Below are 27347 nucleotides of genomic sequence, written 5' to 3' on the forward strand. Positions count from 1 at the left end.
TTTAATAACTCTAACTGCACTACTTTTAACAATGTGAAGTTTTCATTCAACCCTTCATTGAAAGGTAAACATTTGCCTTTTTTCCAAATTACAGTGTCTGGTTGTAGATATTTATAACTGAGTTTCCAACAAAGGGGAAAGTAGCTGTAAATAGAAAAATAATTATCAAATTTCAACATGTTTAATATAGAAAAGTTAATCAAATTCAAGAGGTACAGGTAGACTTTAGATGGAGAGAACAAGCACCATTTCCAAATGCTACTGAAAGAAGCTGCCCAAGTCAGTAGATTTAAAAATTAAGAAACTTGAAGTTTTGAATTCTGCCTTTTTTCCATAGAAACTTTAAGTAAAAAAGGAGAATGGGTAGTAGACAAAATGAAGTGTGAAAACTTCAAACCATCAACTGAAATAAAATATAATGCTGTAAATGTGGTTAGAGAAACCCTGTCAGATGCTTTTGGCTTGCACCCTGATGAAGATTTTGACAGCACTGCACATGGAAATGATCTTGATGTGCTGCCATTTCATTCTTTGCTGAATGTAGCCAATTTAAACTGCTAGAATTTCTTGACATTCCTACTCTGGCATATCTGAGTCAGCATCTTGTTGCTGCAGCAGCTTAATTAAATTTGCCAGTTTGTGCCACAAGGACAGACATGTTCTCATATTCAGAGAGACAGCTGTGAAGCAGTATTGTTAAAAGTTGCGGACACAATACTGTTAAGTTTGAATAGCTCTCAAGACATTTTCTAGTGAGAAATCAATTTGCTGTGATACATTTCTCCCAAGATCAGCAGTTAATATTCATTTTGTTAACCAAAAATGTGCTTATTTTTTACAGTTATTGGAGAAACTTTAGTCGCTAAGTATGTCTTTTTAACTTGTATTATTTTCAGAGCCAATCTAATAATCCTTATTTTAACCTTTTGCACTCGGATGTCCAGTGTGACTCGACACGGTTAGCATCGAGATTAAAATTACTCTTTGAATGTATCAATAATTTGAAATATAAAAAAATCCAAATAAATAAGTTTGTATGAAAAGAAACTCCAGTTTTTTATTCTACTGCCGCGCTTTGTAAAATCTGGGTTATTTAAAAAATTAAATCCCGAGTAGAATAAAGGAATCGAGAAAAAAGCAAGCGAGTGCAAAGGATTAATTTGCATAATTATTTTTCCACCCATTAATAACCTCTCTTGATTAGTTTTCCATCTATTATTTATCTCTAAAAGAGTGGTCTTAAATATTTCTGCTTTATTTTGGAACCCTTAGTCATTTTCTAAAAATTATGGAATTTTTACCATATATATTCCTAGTATTATAAAGTTGATTTAAAACAAGTCAGTGTTAGTTTTAGATGGAACTTAACTCTCCCTTTGTCCAGATACAGATCTAGTTGGGTAATTCTCAACCTTAATCAGGCCAAAACCCTCCCATTTTTCATAACAAATATTTATAAGAAATAAGACACCTTCTTGACTAGCCTGAATTGAAATTCATAGATAATAATAGCCACAGACATAATATTTAGAAATAATGAACTAGATACATAAATGTGAAATAGAAGAAAAATAATTTATATTCTAATATGTATTTAAATATGTAAATGCCTCATTTCTACTGCACTAAAAGATATAATGAAGTAATCAGATGCACCAGCTAAAATGAATAAGGTTGGATTTAAGAGAAGAAAGATAAACTATACCATAAAGCAGTGATTTTCAATTGGTGTGCCACAAGAATTTTTAAAACATTCAATACCTGGCTATTTAGTCAGGGACACTGACCTTTTTTCCCTTAGATTGTCAGATAAAAAAACATGACAATAGCCAACACAGCAAGGGCTCACTGGTGTGAATAAATCAAAGTAATACCTTTTTTTTGGTTCAGATCAGCAAACAAAATTTTTTTTGGTGTGCCACAGAATTTTAGTGCTTAGTTTGGGTGCCATGAGATGAAATAGGTTGAAAATCATTGCCATAAAGGAATCATAAGAAATTCAAACAGAATAAAATGTATTGTTAATAACAGGCCATTCTTATTTGTGTATGATAACAGAAAGCCTGAAGAAACCTTTGAAAGTTGTGCAAGATAGTACCATATGTTAGAGGCAGGTAGTATTCCTCACTTTTAAATGTTTTTAATTCTTTCCCTCTTTTTTTACAACCCAGATGCATCCACAGACTTCCAAAATGCCCTCAGAGAATTAATACTGTCACAATTGAGAACCTCTGCTCTGGATATTTCTTGTCCCTCTCCCTCTTAATCTCTGATCTGGATGTCTTTAGGATTCTTTTCAGTCACCTATTCAGTGTGTTCAGTTTGGAAGCCTGAGAGCTCCATAGTCACATTGCATTGATGTACATATTTACTTTTCCTTTTCCCCCATTCAGTTGTCTGATATACTTGATTGTAACATCCTAGGGAGTAGAGATTGTATCATGTTCGATGGTTGCATCTCCACTACCTGACATAGGACTGGCATGGTAGTCACTCAGTAAGTTTTAATTAATGGAGGAATGAAGACTGAATCAATAGACATCCATCTTTTTCATTACTTTTCCTTCCTCTTGGATTAACGTTGTTTAATTTGGAACTAATTCATAGGGAATAGTTACGGTCTTGGAAATTAGAGTTGTTGAGGCTAAGGAAATACAGTGTGTGTGTGTGTGTGTGTGTGTGTGTGTGTGTGTGTACTTTAAAACCTATTAAGAATGAAGATTACAACAACTAAATATCAGGGGAAGAACTTCCAAATTGAATCATTTGTCTAAGGATTATGCCTCTTCCTCTCCATCAGATAATTGAAGGTAAGCTTATAATTCGATCCTATCCTACTTAATTTACACCAAATAGCTAAACATCAAAGTGCAGGTGGCAAAGTTAGATAATAATTCAGAATTTACTGTGTTAATCATGCTATATTCTCCCTGGTGATTAAGAATCATGAGGTCTCATGATAGTAATCTTGATGTGAAAAGCACATATTTGTAAATTGTTGTGTGTTTTTTCCAGACGTATAGGAGAAAATTTGAATGCCTCAGCAAGTTCTGTAGAAAATGAGCCGGCGGTTAGTTCAGCAACTCAAGCAAAGGAAAATGTTAAAACCACAGTTGGAATGGTTCTTCTTCCAAAACCAAGAGTTCCTTATCCACGTTTCTCTCGTTTCTCACAGAGAGAGCAGAGGAGTTATGTGGACTTGTTGGTTAAATATTCAAAAATTTCTGCTAATTCCAAAGCTGTTGGAATAAATAAAAATGACTACTTGCAGTACTTGGTATGTATTCTATTCTTGAGCTTCAGTAAAAAAAAGTATTTAAAAGTTAAGAATACTTTAAATTTGCTTTTGTGTTTTAGGTGCAACCGTATTAAAAAAAAATGGGAAGTTTAGGGAGATAATTGATGGACAAATTGGTGCTTTAATTCTTTTGTTGGTTCTGGTATAGTTCAGGCATTTTGCTCTAGTTCTGAGCATATTTCACTCCAATTCATCTTAAGTACTGGAATTAGAGCTGGCATAGGTCATTGAACCAATTTAAAATTTTCATTTATTTAAGTAATTTCCAAAGTCATATAAATGATGCTGTACTGAACATCATTGTTGCAAACTCTTTGTTTATATCTATGATTGTTTCCTTAAGATAATATTTTAAAAATAAAACTGCCAGTCCTGGTTGGGTAGCTCAGTAGGTTAGAGCAGCAGTCGCTAACCAGTGGTTTGCAGATCACTGGTGGTCCGTGAGGTCCGAAAGGTTGGCGACCGCTGGATTAGAGTGTTGTCCTGATATGCCAAGGTGTGGGTTCTGTCCCCAGTCAGAACACATACAAGAAGCAACCAATGACTGCATAAATAAATGGAACAACAAACTAATGCCTCTCTTTCTCTTTCCCTTCCTTCCTTCTTTCCTCTCTCTCTAAAACCAATCAATCAATGAAAATAGTAATAAAAAATAAAATTGCCATATCAAAAATTATACATGTTTCTAAGGCTTTGGTATGCAATTACCCATGGGTAAATTGTTCTGCAAAAACTTTAAGCCAATTTTTTTATATCACTATTGTGTGGGAGATTTTTTTTGTTGTTTTCAATATCTTTGCTGATACTGAACATTACCTTTCCCCCTCTTATTTGAAATGGAAGAAATGGTGATCCCTTATTTTACATTAAATTACAATGATTACTGATAAAAAATAAGTATTTTCCATGTGTTATTAAGCCATTTCTGTTTCTTCTTTTGTATAATTCATTTTGTTTGCTCATTTTTCTATTTGGGTGTGTGTTCTATTTTTGTTAATTAAGAACATTTTATAAGATAAGCTTACTAATTCCAAAGCATGTATTATAGTAGTATTAATTTGCTTTCCTGTTTTTGAGGAGTTTTTAATAACAAGTGTATCATTATTATATAATTTTCATGAACTTTCTCTTTGTGATTTTTGCTTTGGATATAATACTTTTAATTATTCTTTAAGTCAAAATAATTATAGCAATGATTGAGAAGTGATTGTTTTTATTCCACAACATGTCTACTTTTTAAAAAATTAGGATATGAAAAACCACGTAAACGAAGAAGTTACTGAATTCCTAAAGTTTTTACAGAATTCTGCAAAGAAATGTGCACAGGATTATAATATGCTTTCTGATGATGCACGTCTCTTCACAGAGGTAAAAAAAAAAATTACTTAAATTGCCAAGTAATAGTCAATAGCAGCATTTTTAAATGTGTGATGATCCTGTCAAATGCATATGGAAATATCAGTATTATCGATTTAGAGACCAAATCGTAGGTAGGGTTTTTACTAGTATAATCACATATTTCAATAATAAAAATGCTGTGCTTACACCTCAGAATCATATACTATATTATTTTTTTTCTTTTACTGAGCCAATACTGTACTGTATTTGAGAGTTATATTTTACACTCATGGATGGTTTGATCTGATGCACTGATTTCTCTTGTGAGAGAATGGGTGTTCAAGGACTTAACAGTCATTAAAAATCTGAATGAGTCATTAAAAATCTGAATGGTCCATTAAAACTTAGTCACATAAATTTGCATTTATTGTCTTCATGATAACCAATCACCAAATGATAAACTTCAACTGTGAGTTCATTTTATTATATATAAATCATCCATGCAGATTTATTAGCAATGTGCCTTGCACCCTACCCTCATTCAGTGAGCCTGGCGGAAATTTAGAGTAACCTACTTAAATAGTTACTATTAATATATACAGTTGACCTTTGAACAACACAGGGGGTAGGGTTGCTGACACCCCACACTGTTGAAAATTTGTGTATAACTTTTAACTCCCAAAAAACTTAACTACTAATAGCCTCTATTGACTAGTAGCCTTACCAATAACATAAATAGTTAACACATATTTTGTATGTTACATGTATCATAATGTATTCTTATAATAAGGTAAACTAGAGAAAACAATGTTATTAAAGAAATCATAAGTAAGAAAATACATTTACAGTGTTTATTGAAAACAATCTGCATATAATTGAACCTGTGCAGTGCAACACCATGTTGTTCAAGGGTCAACTGTATTAATATCCCTTCATTTCACTGGTTTAAAATGTCTTCTTATCTCAGAAAGAGACAGTCTACAAAGCTCACACTCCCACCCCCAGCCTGCTTCATCTTCTACATACATTCCTCCCAGTTGTTCCACATCAGCCTACTGGCCTCTGTGTTTCTTAAATAGTCCTTGAAGCCTTTGGCTGTTCCCATCTTTCTGGCAAGCTGTTCCCCAGCTATCTGCATGGATTAGTTCCTTGATTCCTTTAAGTCTCTCTCTGTTCGGATACCAACTATCAATGAGGATGTTCCTAATTACCCTCCAAAAAATAGCATCACCTTTAGTATTTCCTTTCCCAGGTTTTATTTTTGTTTATTGTCTTTTTCACAATGCCTATAAGTAAGTACTCTTTTGTATGCTGCTGAGTTCAGAATAATGCCTGGCATGCAACAAGTGCTCAAGCGTTCAATGTAATAATTAAGTGAATATAAAAATGTTTGTTAACAGAGTATACTATTTGGTAGCTAACAATCAGCATTATGTCTTGTTTTTTTAATCAAGATTGTCTTGGCAGCACATTTTCTCTAATTTATATTTTATGTCTCTACCCCAAAGATAAACTGATATCTATAAAAATTGTTTTACTGTTTTAATATTTTAATATTATATTATGAAATGTAATGTACATGTGGAAAAGTATATAGAATAAATGTATACAGCCTAACAAAGAATTATATAGCGAACACTGTAATTCTGTTTCAAGTCAAGAAACATCAATGTGAGAGAGACACATCGATTGGTTGCCTCCCACATGAGCCCAGACCAGGATCAGGGATCAAACCTGCAATCCAGGTATATGCCCTTGATCAGAAATTGAACCAGCACACACTCTATCCATTGAGACACACTTTTTAAAATATTGGAATTAAACATATTTAGTGGGTTCTAGTCACTACAAGTAAGATTTTTTTGCAAGTTCAAATAATACCAACTTTGGCCAGTTGACAGGTTCTGCATATTGTCTCGAGTCCTTTTGAGTCACTCTAATAGACTTTGAGGTTCATTTCATACATTTCCTCTCCAGCCCTAGAATCAGCCATTTTCCAGAGCCCTTGTTTTTTGTTTTGTTTTGTTTTTTAGTGGGAATGGTATTTAAGGACTACAGTCTGGGCACTGGAGATGCTCATTGCTCCTGGATAGATCTAGGAGATATATATTTAAAGAAAAAAATACCATGTGTCTCATTTGCTGTACCCCAGAATACACCCACAGCAGCCTTAGAATAACAATACTAATACTACCAATTCATCAGATTACTGAAAACAGTTTGAAAAAAAAATTTTTATATCTTCTCTACTTTTTTTAAATTTTTTTTTATTATTTAAAGTATTACATATAGTAGTACATATATCTCTTTTTTTTTCCCCATTGACCTTCCCCCAGCCTCCCCTACCCCCTGTCACATGCCCTCATCCCAAACCCCCCAGTGTCTTGTGTCCATTGGTTGTGCTTATATGCATGCATACAAGTCTTTCTGTTGATCTATTTCCCCACCTCCCCAACACTCCCCAGCCTTCCCGCTGTAATTTGATAGTATGTTCAATGCTTTACTGCCTCTGTATCTATCTTTTCATTCATCAGGTTATAATGTTCTTTATTTTTCATAAATGAGTGAGATCATGTGGTATTTTTCTTTCATTGCCTGGCTTATTTCACTTAACATAATGCTCTCCAGTTTCATCCATGCTGCTGCAAATGGTAAGAACTCCTTCTTTTTTAGCACAGTGTAGTATTCCATTGTGTAGATGTACCACTGTTTTTTAATCCACTCATCTGCTGATGGGCACTTAGGCTGTTTCCAAATCTTAGCTATGGTGAATTGTGCTGCTATGAACATAGGGGTGCATATATCCTTTCTGATTGATGTTTCTTGTTTCTTGGGATATATTCCTAGAAGTGGGATTACTGGGTCAAATGGGAGTTTCATTTTTAGTTTTTTGAGGAAACTCCATACTGTTCTCCACAGTGGCTGCACCAGTCTGCATTCCCACCAGCAGTGCACGAGGGTTCCTTTTTCTCCGCATCCTCACCAGCACTTGTCGTTTGTTGATTTGTTGACAATAGCCATTCTGACAGGTGTGAGATGGTACTGCATTGTCGTTTTGATTTGCATCTCTCGGATAATTAGTGACTTTGAGCATGTTTTCATATGTCTCTTGGCCTTTCTTCTGTCTTCTTTCAAAAAGATTCTATTTAGGTCCCTTGCCCATTTTTTATTGGATCATTTATCTTCCTTTTATTAAGTTGTATTAAGTTCCCTGTAGATGTTGGAGATTAAACCTTTATCAGTGATAACATTTGCAAATATGTTCTCCCTTACAGTGGGCTTTCTTATTGTTTTGTTGATGGTTTCTTTTGCTGTGCAAAAGCTTTTTGTTTTGATGTAGTCCCATTTATTTATTTTCTCATTAGTTTCCATTGCCCTAGGAGTGGTATCTGTGAAGAAATTGCTTTGGCATATTTCTGAGATTTCTCTGCCTGTGGATTCCTCTAGTATTTTTATGGTTTCCCGTCTTATGTTTAAGTTCTTTATTCATTTTGAGTTTATTTTTGGGTATGGTATAAGTTGGTGGTCTAGTTTCATTTTTTTGCATGTATCTGTCCAATTTTCCCAACACCCATTTATTGAAGAGACTGTCTTGACTCCATTGTATGTTCATGCCTCCTTTGTCAAATATTAATTGAGCATAGTGGTTTGGGTCAATATCGGGGTTCTCTATTCTATTCATGTCTGTTTTTGTGCTAGTACCAGGCTGTTTTGAGAACAGTGACTTTGTAATACAGCTTGAAATCTGGTATTGAGATCCCACCTCCTTTGTTCTTCTTTCTCAGGCTTGCTGTGGCTATTCAGGGTCTTTTTTTATTCCAGATGAATTTTTGGAGGGTTCTTTCTAGGTCTGTGAAATATGCTGTTGGTATTTTAATGGGGAGTGCATTGAATCTATAGATTGCTTTGGGTAGTATGGACATTTTAATGAAGTTGATTCTACCAATCCATGAACATGGTATGTTTTTCCATCTGTTTACGTCTTCCTCTATCTCTTTTTTCAGTGTCCTGTAGTTTTCCGCGTATAGGTGTTTTACCTCCTTAGTTAAGTTTATTCCTAGGTATCTTAATTTTTTTGGTGCGATGGTAAATGAGATTGCTTTTTTAGTCTCTCTTTCTGTAAGTTTACTATTGGTGTATAAAAATGCCATAGATTTCTTGGCATTAATTTTGTATCCTGCTACATTGCCTAATTCATTTATTAAGTCTAATAGTTTTTTCATGGAGTCTTTCGGGTTTTATAGGTACAATATCATATCATCTGCAAATAAGGACAGCTTTACTTCTTCTTTTCCAATTTGGATGCCTTTTATTTCTTCTTCTTGTCTAATTGCAATGGCTAATACTTCCAGTACTTTGTCAAACAGGAGTGGTGAGAATGGGCATCCCTGCCTTGTTCCTGTTCTTAGGGGAAATGGTTTTAGTTTTTGCCCATTGAGTATGATGTTCGCTGTGGGTTTACCATATATGTCTTTTATTATGTTGAGGTATGATCCTTCTATTCCCACCTTGCTGAGAGTTTTTATCAAGAAAGGGTGTTGGATTTTGTCAAATGCTTTTTCTGCATCAATTGATATAACTATATGATTTTTATCTCTCAATTTGTTTATGTGATGTATCACGTTTATTGATTTGAGGATATTGTACCATCCTTGCATTCCCTGGGATAAATCCTACTTGGTCATGGTGTATGATCTTTCTGATGTACTGCTGGATCCGATTTGCTAGAATTTTGTTGAGGATTTTGGCATCTATGTTCATGAGGGATATTGGCCTGTAATTCTCTTTCATTGTGTTGTCTTTATCTGGTTTTGATATTAGGGTGATGCTGGCTTCATAGAATGAGCTTGGAAGTGTTCCTTCCTGTTGAATTTTTTTGAATAGTCTAAGGAGGATAGGTTTTAGTTCTTCCTTGAATGTTTGGTAAAACTCCCCTGTGAAGCCATCTGGCCCCGGGTTTTTGTTTGCTGGAAGCTTTTTGATGACTGCTTCAAATTTTTCCATAGTTATTGGCCTATTGAGATTTTTAGATTCTTCCTGATTGAGTTTTGGAAGGTTGTATTTTTCTAGGAATATGTCCATTTCCTCCAGGTTGTCCATTTTGTTGGAATAGAGTTGTTCATAGTATTTTTTAACAATCCTTTGTATTTTGGTGGGGTCTGTGGTTATTTCTCCTCTTTCATTTCTGATTTTGTTTATTTGGGTCCTCTCTCTTTGCTTCTTGGTGAGCCTGGCTAGAGGTTCGTCAATCTTGTTTATCCTTTCAAAGAACCAGCTCTTGGTTTTGTTGATCTTTTGTTGTTTGTTTGTTTGTTTTTTTTGGTCTCTGTGTCATTTATCTCCGCTCTGATCTTTATTATTTCCTTCCTTCTGCTTACACTGGGCTTTTCTTGTTGCTCTCTTTCTAACTCTTTGAGTTGTAGGGTTAGGTAATTTATTACCATTGTTTCTTGTTTTTTTGCAGTAGGCTTGTAGAGCTATGAACTTTCCTCTCAAGACTGCTTTTGCTTTATCTCATAGATTTTGGATTGTTGTGTATTCATTGTCGTTTGTTGCCATGATGTTTTTTATTTCTTCTTTGATCTCTCTGGTAACCCAGTCATTGTTTAATAGCATGCTATTTATTCTCCATGTGTTTGATTTTTTTGGATTGTTTTTATTGTGGTTGATTTCCAGTTTTATGCCACTGTGATCTGAGAAGATGCTTGATATGGTTTCTATCTTCTTGAATTTGAAGAGACTTTGCCTGTGACCCAATATATGGTCTGTCTTTGAAAATGACCCATGTGCACTTGAGAAGAATGTATATTCTGTGGCTTTGAGGTGAAATGTTGTGAAGATGTCAATTAATTCCATTGGTCTAGTGCAGTGATGGCGAACCTATGACACGCTTGTCAGCACTGGCACGCGTAGCCATTTCTGATGACACGCGGCTGCATGCCGAGGATGAAACATTTGCTGCTCCTGAGGATGAAACATTTGTGACTAGAGTCTTGGAGTTAGTTTTTTCCTCAAAGTGACACACTACCCGAGTTATGCTCAGTTTTTTGGTGAAGTTTGACACACCAAGCTTAAAAGGTTGCCCATCACTGGTCTAGTGAGTCATTTAGGATTGATGTGTCTTTGCTGGTTTTTTGTTTAGAGGATTTGTCCAAGGGTGATAGTGGGGTATTAAAGTCTCCTACTATGATTGTATTGCTGTCAATCTCTCCCTTGATATCTTCCAGGAGTTTTTTTATGTATTTGGGTGCTCCTATATTTGGTGCGTATATGTTTACCAGAGTTATTTCTTCTTGTTGGATTGCTCCCTTTAGTATTATGAAGTGGCCTTCCTTATCTCTTTTTATGTCCTTCACTTTGAGATCTAATTTGTCAGATATAAGTGTTGCTACCCCTGCTTTTTTTTAATTTCCATTCGCCTGAAAAACTTTTTTCCACCCCTTCACCTTCAGTCTCTGTGTGTCTTTTTTTTCTGAGTTGGGTTTATTGTAGACAGCAGATATATGGGTCCTGTTTTCTTATCCAGTCCGTTACCCTATGTCTTTTGATTGGGGTATTTAATCCATTTACATTTAAAGTTATTATTTATAGGTACTTATTTGTTGCCATTTTTATTCTTTACCCGTGTGTTCCTTCTTCGCTTCCTATTTCTTTTTTTTTTTTACAGCAGACCCTTTAGCATTTCTTGCATTGCTGCTTTGGTGGTAATAAACTCCCTTAGTCCTTTTTTGTCTGTGAAGCTCCTGATTTCACCCTCAATTTTGATTGATAGCCTTGCTGGGTACAGTATTCTTGGATTCAGACCCTTCCTTTGCATGACTTTGTATATTTCATTCCATTCCATTCTGGCCTGATGTGTTTCTGTTGAGAAATCAGTCGCTAGTCTGATGGGGGATCCTTTGTAGGTAATTTTCTGTCTCTCTCTGGCCACTTTTAAGATTCTTATTTTGTCATTGGTGTTTGCCAATTTAATTATAATGTGCCTTGGTGTCAGTCTTTTGGGGTTCATTTTGCTTGGGACTCTGTGAGCTTCTTGGATTTGTGTGGGTTTTTTCTTCCCTATATCAGGGAAGTTTTCTGTCATTATTTCTTCAAACAGGTTTTCTATTCCTTGCTCAGTTTCCTCTCCTTCTGGCACCCCTGTTATGCAGATGTTGTTTTGTTTCCTGTTGTCCCAAAGTTCCCTTAGGCTCTCCTCCTGCTTTTTAATTTTTCTTTCTAGAAGCTGCGCTACTTGGGTATTTTTTCCTACTTTGTCTTCTAGCTCACTGATGCGGTCTTCTGCTTCTTCTAGTCTACTGTTGATGCTTTCTATTGAGTTCTTTATAGCAGAGATGTCATTTTTCATTTCTTGTTGGTTCTTCATTTCCTCTTGGTTCTTGCACATATTGTCAAATTTGTCTTCCATTCTTTTCATCCACCTTAAGACTCTGGTTGGGACAGAATTTCTCTGAATTCTTTCTCTGACAGGTTGCTTGCCTTCATTTTGTTTACTTCCTTTTCTAGTGATGCCTGCTTTTCTTTCATATGCGTGCTGTTTCTTTGTCTCCCCATGATCTCTCTTCTCTGGGTATCTGGTTATGTAGCTCGCTCTCTCCTGCGTTGATTTAAAGGCACAAAATACAGCACAACAAGGCACAACGCACAAGGCACTGAACACAAATGTATTCACGATACTAATAACCCCAAATAAAGGTGACCACCAGAAAAAAGTGAATTAGGGGATAAGAGAAAAAAAAAAAGGAGCGCAAAAATGATATTGAGAAAAGGAAAAAAAGTAAGAGTGAAAAGAAAGAGAATAAAAAGGAGATGGGGGAACTACATGGGGAGAAAACTCCAATAGAACAACCACTAATCCCAAAAGATGCAAACAACAAACACCCAGAGATGAATGCAAACTACAAACAATAACTAATAACAAGCGAGGAGAGGAAAAATAGAGGCAAAAAAACAAAAACAAAAAAGTAACAATCTCACAAACAAGCACAACAATAACCAAGCTAATCAACAATCGAGCAAATAACAACAATAGGACAGAGAGGAAGCAAGACAAAAAAACAACAACAAAATAAAACAAAAAAACCTAGAACAAAAAGCCAAAACAGAACAAAACAAAAAAACAATAACAACAACAAAAAGGCAGAGAGAAAAAAATGTGGATAGAGAAGAAAGATAAGAGAGAGTTGTGTATGAACTTAGAGCAGGGGATCAGAAATTAGATATATAAATAGGGTGAATTTTTAACAGGGTAAAAAGAAGGAATGGGGAAAATCTAAAGCAGGAATAAGGTAAGAGGGATAGGACAACAAAAGGGCAAAAGTGAGGAAGAGAGTGTTGGCATAAAGGTAAAGTTGAGATAGAGTAAAATGATGCTAAAGGAAAAATGAAAATAAAATGTAGAACACTAATCCCAAAATAAAATAAAATAAAGAGAAAATAAAATGACACTTTAAACAAAAAGTAAAATAGTACTAGAATAATACTGATTAAAATATAATAATAAGGTAAAATCAAATGAGGAAAAAAGAAAAAATAGTTTCTTAAGTAAAAGATGAAAAAATAAAAAATGTGCAGTATCCAAGGTCATTCACTTCCTCTACTGTTCTGTTTGGCGTGCCTGTTTCCTGTCCAGTAGTCAGGACAGTATTGAAGTTCCCTGCATTCCACTGCTCCTCTGTGTTGTAAACCACAGTCCTGATTTTCCAGCAGGCAGTATTTCTTTGTTTCTTAGACTCCTTTATTTTTATTTGCACAAGAGTCAATTTATGATTCAACCCCTGGGTGGCAGTGTTTCTGGATTGTACTCCAGAGCTATAAGTCCCCTCGCCAGTATTTAGATTTTGTTTTCCCTGTTGCACTTAATACTGGTTTGGGAGAATGGACTGCCCCAGAGCTGCTTCTCTGATCATTACTCCCTGCTCTGATCCCCAGGTTCCACAAAAACTACTTTCCCCTGCAGTCTCTGAGAGTGTCCCCAATTGGGTGATCTTATGTACTGGGCTTAGTAATCAAAAGCAAGGATTTAAAGAGAAAAAAAGAGCCAGAGTAAGTGTGTGAACTCGAGACTTTTACCCTCTGGCACTGCACGCAATTCTGTGAAGGTCTCTGGCACTAAGCAGCCAGCACACTGTTAAAATTTCAGGCTGCCTTTTTGCGCCCAGTCTAGCTATGGGTTGCTTTTTAGAGTTCCCTTCTGCTAGCAGCCCTGCGGATCCCCTTCCACATTCGCGGATCACGCTCACCCCAAAGCTGCAGATTTTGTGGGGCGCCAACTTCTCCGGAACCTCTAGCTCCGGTTGTGTGCATTTCTCTCTCCAGCCTGGATCGCAGACCTCACCTTTTCCTAGGTGAAATCTGACCTTTCCGTGAGAAGGTGCGGAACTCCTCTGAGTCCGCATATTTGCGCTGCTTGAGATCCGGTGTTCCTGGGTTCGCAGCTGTTCTGAGTGGTGGTGTAGATTCCTGGGATGTATAGGCTTCCGATAACAACCACTCTCCCCTTCAAGATGGCGCAGTCTCCGCGTCAGAGCCGATTGCTCCGGGAGAGATTTCAGCAGCCGTGGAGGCTGCCCGGTCAGGGGAACCCGGTCTGGCAATCCCCCACAGTCCCTTGGAGTATAGCTGTCTCTCACCCACAAATATACACTCCTCCTGTGACCACACACTCTCCTTTCGTTCTCTCACTCACACACTATCATGCAGTCTGCCTTCCGGTGGGGAGCCATCTTCCAATACTCTCTTTTTTTAAAACCTAACTATATTACTATTTTACATATTGTTTTATTTATCTAAAAATATTTACTTTTTTGTTATTTTCATTTATTATTTCTCTAATCTACAATCTGAGATCCTCTTCATTATTCCTGAAATACTGTATGTTCTACTTGTTTCTTTGAGGAAGGTCTCTTGATGATAATCTTTATTTTAATCTGAAAGTATTTTTATTTTGCTCTCATTCTAGTAAGATAGTTTTATTCTATGCATAATTTTAAGTTGACAGTTTGCTTTGTTACTCAACATTTGAAAATAAAATTTTACTTTTTCTGGTTTATGTTATTGCTGTTGGAAAGTGTTGTCTGTTTGAAGTCATTTCTTTTAAGAAATATGTCTTTTCTTCCTGGCCATTCTTTATTTTTGGTGTTTTACAGTTTCATTGCAATTGTTTATTTTGTCTTCTTTATTTTCCATCACCATTATGGCCCCCATACCCTCTTCCATCTCCACTCACCCCTGCCCCCCCCCCCCCAGTTACCAAACTTGTCCATGTTCGTGAGTTCTTTCTCTTTGTGTGTGTGTGTGTGTGTGTGTGTGTGTGTGTGTGTGTTTTTTTCCTTTTTTGCTCAGTCCCTCTACATACCCTCCTCCCTCCCATTAGAACTGTGCTTGCTCTCTATCTATAATGCAGTGTGCTTTTTCCAAAATCCTACTTGGATCATTGTTTTTATTTTATATGGAAACTTATATCCTTCTTTAGTCTTAGAAAATTCCCAGCCATTTTCAATTATTGCTTCTCCTTCATTTTCTCAACTCTGTCTTTCTGAGATTCCCAATTGTAAGCTAGACCTCAGTCTGTCTTCAGTTTCTCTCTTTTTTTTTCTGTTGTGATAAAATATACATAACAAATTTACCATTTTTAAGGACAGTTAAATGGCATTAAATATATTCACACTGTTGTGAGTATATTTCTATCCTCTATCTCCAGAGCTTTCTTCCCAAACTGAAACTCTGTACTCATAAAATAAAGTCATTATCTTCCCCCTCCCCCCCAACTCCTACTTTTAGTCTCTGAATTTGTCTACTTCAGGTGCTCCCATATGAATGGGATCATATAGTACTTCTTTTTGTGACTGGCTTATTTTAATTAGCATAATGTCTGTAAGAATCATATGTGTTGTAACATGTATCTGAATTTCCTTCATTCTTAAGACTGAATAAATATTCCATTGTATGTGTATGAGCAACTTATTTATCCATTCACCCATTGATGGACACTTTGGTCATTTCTACCTTTTGGGTCTTGTAAATAATGCTAATGTGAACATGGATGGATCTGTTTTTCAAGGATTAAATATACTAGGCTCATGTTCAGCTTCCTACCTAATCTTAGAACTTGTTGACACAATTGCCCTCAAGCAACCTCACCTTTCATGAGTTTCCTAACTTCTCACTGCTCCTGTATATCTTCACTCTAGGTGTTTGGGTTTTAATTATTTATTTATGGTCCTTGGAGATTCTCCTTGCTTTTTTATCAATCCCAGCAATGCATACAAATTTTTTGTTGTAATTTATCCAGGACCCAGTATTATTTAGATAGGAGTGCTCTTCAAGGTATCTACTCAACCATACTGCCAAAAGTAGTATCTATTAAATTTTTAAGTTTCAAATATGTAGGATACCTAGATAGAATGGATACTACTCAGCCATAAAAAGTGATGAAATAGTCTTTGCAACAACGAGGATGGATCTTGACAGTATCAGGCTAAGTGAAATAAGCTAGATGGAAAAGGATGAGACCCATATGGTTTCACTCACATGTGGAATATAGAACAGAAAGCATCAAACAAACTCATACACACAGGCAACATTCTAGTGGTTACTAGAGGGGAAGGGCAGGGTGGAGAAGAAATAAAGGGGTCAAGTATATGGTAATAGAAGTAGACTAGACTCTGGGTGATGAGCACACAGTGCAATATACAGACATTGTATTTATAGAATTGTATACCTGAAACTTGCATTATTAACCAATGTTACCCCAATGAATTTAATTTTTTTAAAAAAAATGTATGATACCATTATTTTTTGGTCCAAAATAAAATTTAGGGAGATGGTCATTTTCACCTTTCTTGGTAATGGTAAATCTGTATTGTGTGCATGGATGTGTTTTTGATGTATTTAACTTACAAGTTATTTATTTCTAATTATTCATATAACTGCTTCTATTTCAGTAAAGTGTGTTGAGTGTCAACCTATGAACCAGGAGATTATGGTTTGATTCCTGGTCAGGGCACATGACTTGTTGCAGGCTCAATCCCTAGTGTGGGGCATGTAGGAAGCAGCCCTGATCAATGATTCTCTCTCATCATTGATGTTTCTGTCTCTCTCCCTTTCCCTTCCTCTCTGAAATCAATAAAAATATATTTAAAAAATAATAACATTCAGTGGGTGAATTATGGGAAACAACCTGAGTCTCTTAACCTTCTTCATTCACTCTTAGCTGTTTTTCAAAGACAAATTATTAGTTAAAAAACCTTTTTAGTTAAATAATGTTTATTTAGTTGCTTAATGCCTACCAGTTGTGAAATACCTGTAATAATATATGATGTATGGAGTATAGGAATAAAACTGTCTTAGATTTTCCTTTGACTCTTTCTCTTACCATAATTACTGAATTTAGGGCAACTCAGGTAAAAGCACTGTGGCATCCAGCAGTTTTACCATGAAAAACGTGCTAATAAACATCTAGCCAGAATAGTCTCTATATCACGTAGTGATTATATATTGCTTTCCTTTGCATGTTCAAATTCTTGCAAATACTGCCATAGGATGGGAATGTTAGGGAGGAGGGGGGTGGGTAACTAATTAGTGAAAGTTAACTAATATTATAAGTGAAGAACAAAATATTATGCTGATCTGAGTTCGCAGTTGACTAAGGTTTTCAAAAACAGAACTTTTCCATGTTAACCTGCATCAGCCTTAGTTGCAAGTAATATTCTGAATTAAATATTAAGGCCAGTATTGAAAAGCAGGGATGTGGGGGAGGGGAATGTGAAAGATAGCTGGGAGCGAAGAGTAAGAGGGGAAGAAGGGAATATGAAACTACAGATAAAAAGATATACTATAGCAAAGTTATTGATTTGTAGCTTCACATATTTTATGAACGAAGGGAAAGGAGATCCACATGTAGTATAAAGAAATGCTTATTGCTAAGAGCTTTTGTGATGTAAAGTATATTATATAAGTCAGATTAGGTTAGTTGACAAGAAGAAAAAATACTTAGAAGATAATGTCTTTGTATTTATAAAATTATAACCCCCCACCACCACCCAAAACTGCTGTGCTCCTTTGAGTTATCTGCATGTTATTACAAGTGGCATATATTCTGTTTGTGTAAAGCTGTGAGTTTTATTTCCTTCCTGATTACATTTCCTGGTAAGTTATTAATATTTTGAAAACAGTTTGGAGAGGAAAAAATACTCGATATTTGAATTAGTTACAACATATCTCATTTATTTTTTAGAGTGCAGATTAGAATGACATGTAAGACAACTACATTAATTCCTGTGCTTGGGAATCTTTTAAGGATATTAAACTTATTTCTAATTATTCATAAAACTGCTTCTATTGCAGTAAAGTGTGTTGACATTTTCATATGTCTTTATTTCCTTGACAGTTTCTTAAGTAGTATAGAAAATATATCATCTCTATTTCATTTTAAATTTTAATACAATTGCTCATTTTAATATTATCAAATATCAGCATTTTAAGATATTAGGTTTAAAAGAATTACGAAAAAATGAGATTATATTAAACAAGGAATATACAATATTCTTGGATTGTTAGAAGTTTGAGTAATGAAATGAGGCTAGATTGCCAGTGAACAATTATATAATCATATGTAACTAACTTATTTTTGTTGGATTATTAGAGAAGTATAATACAAATGAATTTATTTTGGTTTTTATTTTCTAGCAAGTTTTAAAAGCTTGTATCGACCAAGTGAAAAAGTATCCAGAATTCTATACTCTCCATGAAGTCACCAGCTTAATGGGATTCTTCCCATTCAGAACAGAGATGGGATTAAAGTTAGAAAAGACTCTTCTTGCACTGGTAAGGTTTGCCATATGAAAGTATATGCTTATTTTTGTTTGAAACATAATCTGTATTTCACATAGACAACATTTGTGTTTAAATTTTGAATAATAATGATATACAGCTTTATGGATATCAATACTTGATGTTTTTAAAAACGTCACTACCCACTTTATTTCTTGACTAGAGGCCCGGTGCACGAAATTCATGCACGGAGGGGGGTTGTCCCTCAGCCCAGCCTGTACCCTCTCCAATCTGGGACCCCACCGGGATCGGGCCTAAACGGGCAGTCGGACATCCCTCTCACAATCCAGGACTGCTGGCTCCCAACTGCTTGCCTACCTGCCTTCCTGATTGCCCCTAAACGCTTCTGCCTGCCAGCCTGATCACCCCTAACCACTCTGCTGCCAGCCTGTTTGCCCCCAACTTCCCTCCTCTGCCGGCCTGGTCACCCCTAACTGCCCTCTCCTGCAGGGTTGATCACCTCCAACTGTCCTCCCTTGCAGGCCTGGTCCTTCTCAACTGCCCTCCCTTGCAGGCCGGGTGCCTCCCAATTGCCCTCTCCTGCTGGCCATCTTGTGGTGGCCATCTTGTGTCCACATGGGGGCAGGATCTTTGACCACATGGGGGCAGCTATATTGTGTGTTGCAGTGATGATCAATCTGCATATTACTCTTTTATTAGATAGGATAGAGGCCTGGTACAGGGGTGGGGGCCAGCTGGTTTGCCCTGAAGGGTGTCCCTGATCAGGGTGGGGTTCCCTTGGGGCGTGGGGCGGCCTGAGCGAGGGGCCTGTGGTGGTTTTCAGGCCGGTCATGCACCCTGGCAATGCAAGCAGAGGCCCTGGTATCTGGAATTTATTTTCCTTTTACAATTGAAACTTTGTAGCCTGGAGCAGAGCCAAGCCTGGGGCTCCCTCCGATGCCCGCAGCCATTTGTGTTGGGGTTATAATTGAAACTTTGTTGCCTTAAGTGGGTGGGCCCGGCCAGGGTGTGTGGAAAGCTTTGCTTCCCCTGTTGCCGGCGGCAACCCTGGCCTGCTCTCTCAAGCTCCTTTCTGCTGCCATTTGTTTGAATTTGTTTACTTTCTATAATTGAAACTTTGTAGCTTAAGTGGAGGCTTAGGCCTGCAATGGCTGGCAGAAAGCTTGGCTTCCTCTGTTACCTAGGAAACCTTGCTCTCTGTGGCTGTAGCCATCTTGGTTTGGGTTAATTTGCATACTCGCTCTGATTGGATAGTGGGCGTGGCTTGTGGGCGTGGCTTGTGGGTGTGTCGGAGGTATGGTCAATTTGCATATTTGTCTATTATAAAATAGGATTTTCTTTTCTTAGAGTTCCCATCTTACTGAATATAAGCAGGAAGCCTCCTTTTTTTTTTTTTTAAGGGATTTTACACAATCATATTGGAAATAAGTATGTGTGAAGAGGATATTTTAGATTTTCTCCTCTACCCTGTGATGATTTGTACCTCATAAAATAAGAGGTTAAAGTGGCAGGGAAGATTCCATGACACCCGTCTCTTTGACCCTTTTTAAAAAATATATATATGGTGGGTGTCAAGCAAAAACATGAAAGTCTTGATTTGGCTAGTATGCTCATTGATTAGAGCATCGATGACCTGCTACTGAAGGGTCCCAAGTTCAATTCCAGTAAAGGTCAGCCAATTGATGTGTCTCTCTCACATGGGTGTTTCTCTGTCTCTGTCTCTCCCCCTCCCTTCCACTTTGATTAAAAATCAATGGAAAAATATCCTCAGCTGAGGATTAACAACAACAAAAAAAGTCTTGACTTAAAGAAGGCTCTAAATTTGACATGTGCATTTAGTAGAATGAAGAATTTTAACTTTAAAATTTCATAAGATGAAAAGATACTTGGGGGGAAAATACATCAAGATTTTTGTAATAAGCAATGATTTCATTCTTATTTAGGGTAGTGTGAAATTTGTGAAAACAGTATTTCCCTCAATGCCTGCAAAATTGCAACTCTCAAAAGATAACATATCTACCAATGGAACACCAGAACAAACAGCTGCAGCTATGCATTATGTAAGTACGAAAATGGTTTGGGATGGGATCTCTATAAGTAATCTTCTGTACCTCATAAAGTACAGATAATCTGATTCTTTTAAAGTCTCCTTCTTCAATTTCCTTTTTGTTATTTTAGTAAAGAAATTTCCAATAAGTATAATGAAGTAACAGGGTATATTTTGTTTTTCAGGATATTAGTAAAGATCCAAATGCAGAGAAGCTTGTTTCAAGATATCACCCACAGATAGTTCTAACTAGTCAATCATTGTTTGCCTTATTAAATAATCATGGACCAGACTACAAGGAACAGTGGGAAATTCCAGTGTGTATTCAAGTAATACCTGTTGCAGGTTTGTGATTTGCCATATCAGGTTATGCTCTTAACAGAGGAGTTGGAATGGTTCTATTTCAGCTGTCTAAACACAGGTAGTCATTTGTCAAATACAAATATCTAAGTTTTGATTTAAGGAGAATGTAAGTTTGATACTTACATTCAATAGAACTTTTTAAATAAATAGAGCTAGCACATAATTGACACTCATCTATATATATAAAAGTCTAAGTGACCTTTATGACGGAATGACCACTCAACCAGTCGCTATGACATGCACTGACCACCAGGGGGTAGATGCTTGACGCAGGAGCTGCCCCCTGGTGGTCAGTGCACTCCCACAGCCAGTCCCCTGTGGCCCCTCCCCCTGGCCAGCCGGCCCCCATCAGCCCCTGGTGCTAAACCATTCATAGAGACCTGCTTCTGAGTCGGGGTTTTATACGTATCAGAGCAGCTCCCTCGCTGCGATCTATTGAAAGTCAGCCCTCGACACAAGGGTTTGTCTCACTCCTGACCTCTCCCTTCCCTGGGGGCTGCCTGCCTGCTGCGGTGGCGGTGCAGCAGTGAGGGAAGGAGGAGAGAGGGAGGCGGGGAACTGTACGGTGGTGGGGCGTCGGCGCCCAGCATTTGTTCCTTCTGCACCCGGCCCGGCGACGATCGCCTCCCCTCCTGACCCCATAAGGATCTTTGGGCCCTGGGCTGGGCTGAGGAACTGGGGGTGGGTGGTGGCTGATGCAGCCCCTTTCCCAGGGGGCTGAGGGCCAGCTCCCTCCTTGGAGCTGGCAGCCAACCTCCTGTAGTCCCTCACCCAGTCGGCCAATCCCCTGCGGTCCCTTTCCCGACCCCACCCCCGTGCACAAATTCATGCACCGGCCCTCTAGTCTATATATCCTACCTAATAAAATAGTAATATGCAAATTGACCACACCTTCACCACGCCCACCAGCCAATCAGGGTGGTTATGCAAATTAACCAACAAAGATGGCGGTTAATTTGCATATGCTGAGGGAGGGAGGAGTGTAGACTGAAGACAACTTAGAAGGAAGAGGGAGGAAAAGCGGAAATCAATAAAAATATACTTAAAAAGTAACAAAATAAAAAGCCAAACTGAATTAGGGTCTGCCCCTACCACTTTGTTAGCTCCCAACATGCACAAATATACTGAGACATTCAAGCCTAATGCACTGTGATTTCACAATTCCTTCACCCACTTTAGCCCTGGCCAGGTAGCTCTTTTGGTTAGAGCAGTGGTCGGCAAACCGCGGCTCGCGAGCCACATGCGGCTCTTTGGCCCCTTGAGTGTGGCTCAGTGTTAGAACCACTTCTTCAAAATAGACTTGCCCAAGCCGAAAACCGACTTCTGCGCATGGGCCACGAAGTTTCAATCGCACTGTACGTGTGCACCCGCACATGGTATTTTGTGGAAGAGCCACACTCAAGGGGCCAAAGAGCTGCATGTGGCTCGCGAGCCGAGGTTTGCCGACCACTAGTTTAGGTTGACTAAAAACACATGAAATGGTGAGAGTCTTCTATCTTTTAATGAAATGAAAGGAATGCAATACTTTATTAGACAACCTCAAATGGGTGAGGTTCCAGGACTTATTTACTTGTCTGTTATTGGAATTAAGAATTAAAATAGGTCTATACTTATGAGCATAGGATAATCTGTCTATTGACAGTAAAATTATATTTGCATATAAATTCCTCTATACAAGGGATTATTCCCCTTCAGTTTTGGTTCATATTTAGTAGCTTTTCCTTATATTCCAGAATTAATATTATTATATGTGACAACATAGTTATAATAAATGAAGGACTGTGTCTAATGAAACAAAACTGCAAATGTAATATATTCTCTGTGGTAAAAATGTCATTACATGTTGAAACCATAACCCTATAAGAACTGGGTATTAATGACAGGAAAACTATGATAATAAAATAAATCCTTTTTAAAAATTATTAGAAAGAAAATATACTTTTCTTGCCAGTCAGATTCTCTGATCCTTAGATCTCTAAGGGATTTTAAAGATATTCTGGTTCAGGGGTGGCAGATGTTTGGTTTTGTGATACCACTTTCCTATCCCATGTCTCTTGGTTTAGTGATCTTTCTGTCATATATTCTGGGTTTTTTTCTTAAATATCACTACTAGAAACTAATAACCCCCTTCTGTTTCTGTTTTAAGGTTCAAAACCGGTTAAAGTAATTTATGTTAATTCACCACTTCCCCAAAAGAAAATGACAATGAGAGAGAGAAATCAAATCTTCCATGAAGTACCATTAAAATTCATGATGTCCAAAAATACATCTTTTCCAATCTCTGCAGTATTTATGGACAAACCAGAAGATTGTATGCCTGAAATGGATGTATGTAATGTTTTTTTTCCTTAAGGGAATGTGTTTGTTTATTCTGTTGAAGCTTAAAGTTTTATTACAAGTCTCTAAATCTGGTAGTTACAAATCTAGTCTTTAGATTGAAACTTAAAATTGAACCCCAAGTCAAGGTAGCCTTTGGGCAACTAATTTAATTTCCCTCAGCCTCTGGTTTTCCTCCTTTTTTTAAAAGAAAGGCAATACCTATTTCCCAAGATTGTTGTAAGCATTAGATTTGCTATAACAATGTAAAATGCTGAGCACAGTCATTAGTATGCATGTACTAAAAACTCAGTTAATAATGCTGATAATTATGGTGGTAGTTTTAATTGTTCTCATTTATATTTAAAAAATTTTTAAGTATGAAAAGTAACAGATGAATTGGATTGGTACAGAAAGTATTTGGCCAGATTGTTAATCCTTTTCAGTATGCTTAATAGTTGTGTGACCTTAAGGAAGCTACATAATCTCTTGGTGTCTAATTTGCTTGTCTGTAAAATGGGTATCATGATATTACCTAACTCATAGGATTATTTGGAATTAAATGAGTTAATATATGTAAAGCATTTAGAACATTGCATTTAGAACAGTAAAGCATTTGCATTCCAGAAACAATAGCTTTTGTTATTTTGTGTATTTTAAAATATACATGATTATTAAAGTAAGACATTCTGTTTATACTAGACTTTCTTCATTTGTTCCACAAATATTGAGTAGATGCTTTTATGTGCACTGAGGATACAGCAGTGAATAAAAATAGTCTTTTTTCTCTTAGAGCTTATATCAGTGGTGGGAGGCACAGATAATTAACAAAATAATAGCAACAAAGCAGATAGTGGTAAATGCTATCCAGAAAAGGAGAGTTGGTTAAGGGAAAGAGATAGAAATGGTGGACTATTTTAGATTCATAGTCAAGAAGACTTTCCCAGAACAGGAAATATGAACAGAGACTTGAATAAAATGAGAGAACAAATATAATTAGAAAGTAAAAAAGAAAAATATTTTTCTTATTACTAAGAGTTCATACTATTTTAAGAATATTGGCTTTTTGTCTTTTATATTTGTTTATATGTTTTTCTCTGTTTGCCATTTGTCTTTTAATATTTTTATAATATAAGGTCATAGAGCATTTCCACCTTTTCTTAAGTTATTATTTATTTATTTATTTATTTATTTATTTATTTATTGCATTTTAAAATCTACCTAAAACTTATATTAGTGTGAAGTGTGAATGTCAGGAAGTAACAAGTATTATGAAGAAACATTAAATAGGTTAAAAGGGATGAAAACTGACAGTAACTCTTTTCGTTAACAGCAGACCAGGTTATTTGGATCTTTCTCATTATTGCTGACAGCTACTCTTGATCTTAGCCAAAAAGCCAAGAAGTGATTATTACTGCTGACAACAACAAAAAAAGCTGGAAAAAATATAAAAACCCTTTCTTAAAATCATCAAAGAGCTAACAAGATAGTAAGGGCTGAGATATCAGAGAAGACCAGAATCCAGGGAGGTGAGGCTGTCATTTAGGGTTATTTTTGCCCTGGATGGTATTGACCAGCTCTGAAGAGGCAACAGAAAATGAACTGTGGTTTTGGCAGCATCAAGTCACAGTTCAGTTTTTCATCAAAGGCTTAGACCCTGCAGGGCTATACCCCAAAAGTAAGGGTGAACCAGAAATAAATTGTCTTTCTCAGAGGTTGTAGCCTGAGTTTTCAGGCCTTGAACTTGGATTCAGATGGTTTTGGATTACTGGTGTCTCTGGACACTTCGCAAAAGCAAATGAAAATAATTCTTAGAGGAACATAATATCATTTTGAGCCTCAAATAGTTTCTGTGAATAACTTAAAAATATAGATAACTAGAAACAGGAGGAGAAACAATGACCAAACAAACTGATTCACATAAGTGGGTCTTAGAATTATCCATCAAAAACTGTTAGTCAATTCTGTTTAATTTTACAACATTCAAAGAAAGTAATACTTGAAAATTTCAGTGAGGAACTGGAAACTTTTAAAAGCTATAACAGCTCAGCTGGTTTGGCTCTGGTTGAGCAGTGACCTATGAACCAGAAGGTCATGGTTTGATTCCCAGTCAGAACACATGCCAGAATATTGGGCTCAATCCCCAGGAGGGGGAGTGCAGGAGGCAGCCAATCAATGATTATCTCTCATCATCCATGTTTCTAAGTCTCTCCTTTCCTCTCTGAAGTCAATAAAAAAACACTATATAACAGATTATTTTCCTTGTGCCTGAAGAACATCCATAAGAGGGGGTCTGAATTTTGGGCTATAACAGATTTGAAAAAGAACTAAATAAAAATTTTAAAACTGAAAAATACAGTAATTACAGTTAAGAATTCTATAAATGAGTTATAAGCACATTAGATAAAGCTGAAAAGAGAATCAATAAACTGGAAGGTGAGTCTGAGAAGACTATCCATATTGTAACACAGACAACAAAAAGATAAAAAAAATATAGAAAATAAGGCAAGAGATAGAGAAGATATAATGAGAATGTCTAATATGTGTAGTTACACCCGGAAGGATGGTGTAAAAGAGACATTGGGACCAAATCAATACTTGGAGACAAAAAACTCTTAAAAGACCTCAGAGAAACAAAAGGCACATTACATATACAGCACTGAGAGTTAAACTGGCAAATAACTCTCAACAGCAACAATGGAGCCAGAAGACATTGGAATAATACTGTGCTAAAAGAATATAACCCATTTACTAAAATTCTCTAACCAAATTAAACAGATATTTTTCATTAAATATTGAGTTTGCTACCAGCAGATCCCCTCTAATGGATGTTCTTCAGGCACAAGAAAAATAATCCAGGTGGAAGGAGGAATGAAGAATAACAAAAGTGAAAATAATATGTATAGACTCTAATTTGTAGGTGATTTCAGGGGCACTCAAGAAGTTACTAGTAAGAGATTTCTGAGATGACCGGGGCCCTAAGAACTTTAGATACTGACCAGCCAAAGTCCCTTCCAAGGCAAAAGCCTTTGTTCAGGAAAAATTACTGGTAGTAGAGTCCATATTGAGCAGAACAAGGGCATTGAAGATAAAGAAAAGAAGTTTTCAGATAACTAATTGTAGGCGAAGGAAATAGAGGAACCAGATCTCAGAATGTGCTCAAGATTCACACACATACACAAGAACCCACCTATATGCATACTTTGTGATAACAGAGAAGCATGAGCTTAGAGCCATGAAGCTAAGAAAGCTGTCCTGGCATACAGGATTATTCTTCCATAGCAGTAAGAAAAACCATCACATTTAAACATGAAGAACAGAAGAAGCTTGTTGATGGAAGCTCTTACAAAGTATTAGAGGGGGGAAAACATTGTTATAACATTTCTACAGTGAAGATGTACCCACAAAACCTGAACACTGTATTCTTCCTAAAAAACTCACTTCTAGAAATGTAGCTCAGAAGTACCAGGAAAAGAACAAAATGTATGTGCAATCTATTCGTTGCAATACTATTTGTTAGTAGCAAAAGATTGGAAGCAATACACATGTGTACAGGTATTAAATAAATGGTACATTTTCAATAGCATACTAAGCAGCTATTAAAAAGAATGAAAGAAGCTTTAGATATGCCACTATAGTGACATCCAAGAAATATTGTTAAGTGAGACAGGCAAGGAAGAGAACATTTTTTATAATAGGTTACTTTTTATTTAAGTAAGAAAGAAATATAAAATCCATGATTGGCCAAACGTAGGTTTACAGTTGTGAGTACACAAAATCAGAGTAAAGAAAATCCACACAATGAAGAATACACTTAAACTAATGAAAATGGTTAATTGGAGGAGGGATGGAACAAAGCAGAGGAGGTAGGATTGTCAGCTATATTTCTCTGAATGTTCTTTGTTTTATACTTTTAACTGAGCCATATAAATGTTTTACATGTCTACAAAACAAATTTTAAAATATTATAAAAGTCAATCAAAGCTGAAGTGAAACAAATGAACCAACCCACTGTATACCAAGTTAGTGCTTTAACCAGTCAGAGAAGAATTATTTTAAGCAATAGAAACTTAGTAAATTGATTGTTACAGCCCTAAAGATTCATATCCTAAATTCAGAAAGAACTGCCAAAAAATCTTAAAACTGCATTTAGTAGTCATATTGTTAAGAATAATATTGCTGTTTTCATCA

General features: G+C 36.5%; 1 protein-coding gene across 2 annotated transcripts in view; it reads left to right on the forward strand.

Annotated features, from left to right (window-relative positions):
• The window catches only part of ICE2 (interactor of little elongation complex ELL subunit 2), a 66859-nt gene that overhangs the window by 7933 nt on the left and 31579 nt on the right, over window positions 1-27347 (forward strand). For both annotated transcript variants that reach the window (XM_008139169.3, XM_054716189.1), the window contains exons 4-9: window positions 3016-3277; window positions 4547-4666; window positions 18326-18463; window positions 20374-20490; window positions 20663-20822; window positions 22987-23168. In XM_008139169.3, coding sequence (XP_008137391.2) covers window positions 3016-3277; window positions 4547-4666; window positions 18326-18463; window positions 20374-20490; window positions 20663-20822; window positions 22987-23168 — 979 coding nt within the window. The remainder of the gene's footprint in view (window positions 1-3015; window positions 3278-4546; window positions 4667-18325; window positions 18464-20373; window positions 20491-20662; window positions 20823-22986; window positions 23169-27347) is intronic.

The sequence above is a fragment of the Eptesicus fuscus genome, chromosome 5 (genome assembly GCF_027574615.1).
Source record: "Eptesicus fuscus isolate TK198812 chromosome 5, DD_ASM_mEF_20220401, whole genome shotgun sequence".
In the NCBI taxonomy this organism is placed as follows: domain Eukaryota; kingdom Metazoa; phylum Chordata; class Mammalia; order Chiroptera; family Vespertilionidae; genus Eptesicus; species Eptesicus fuscus.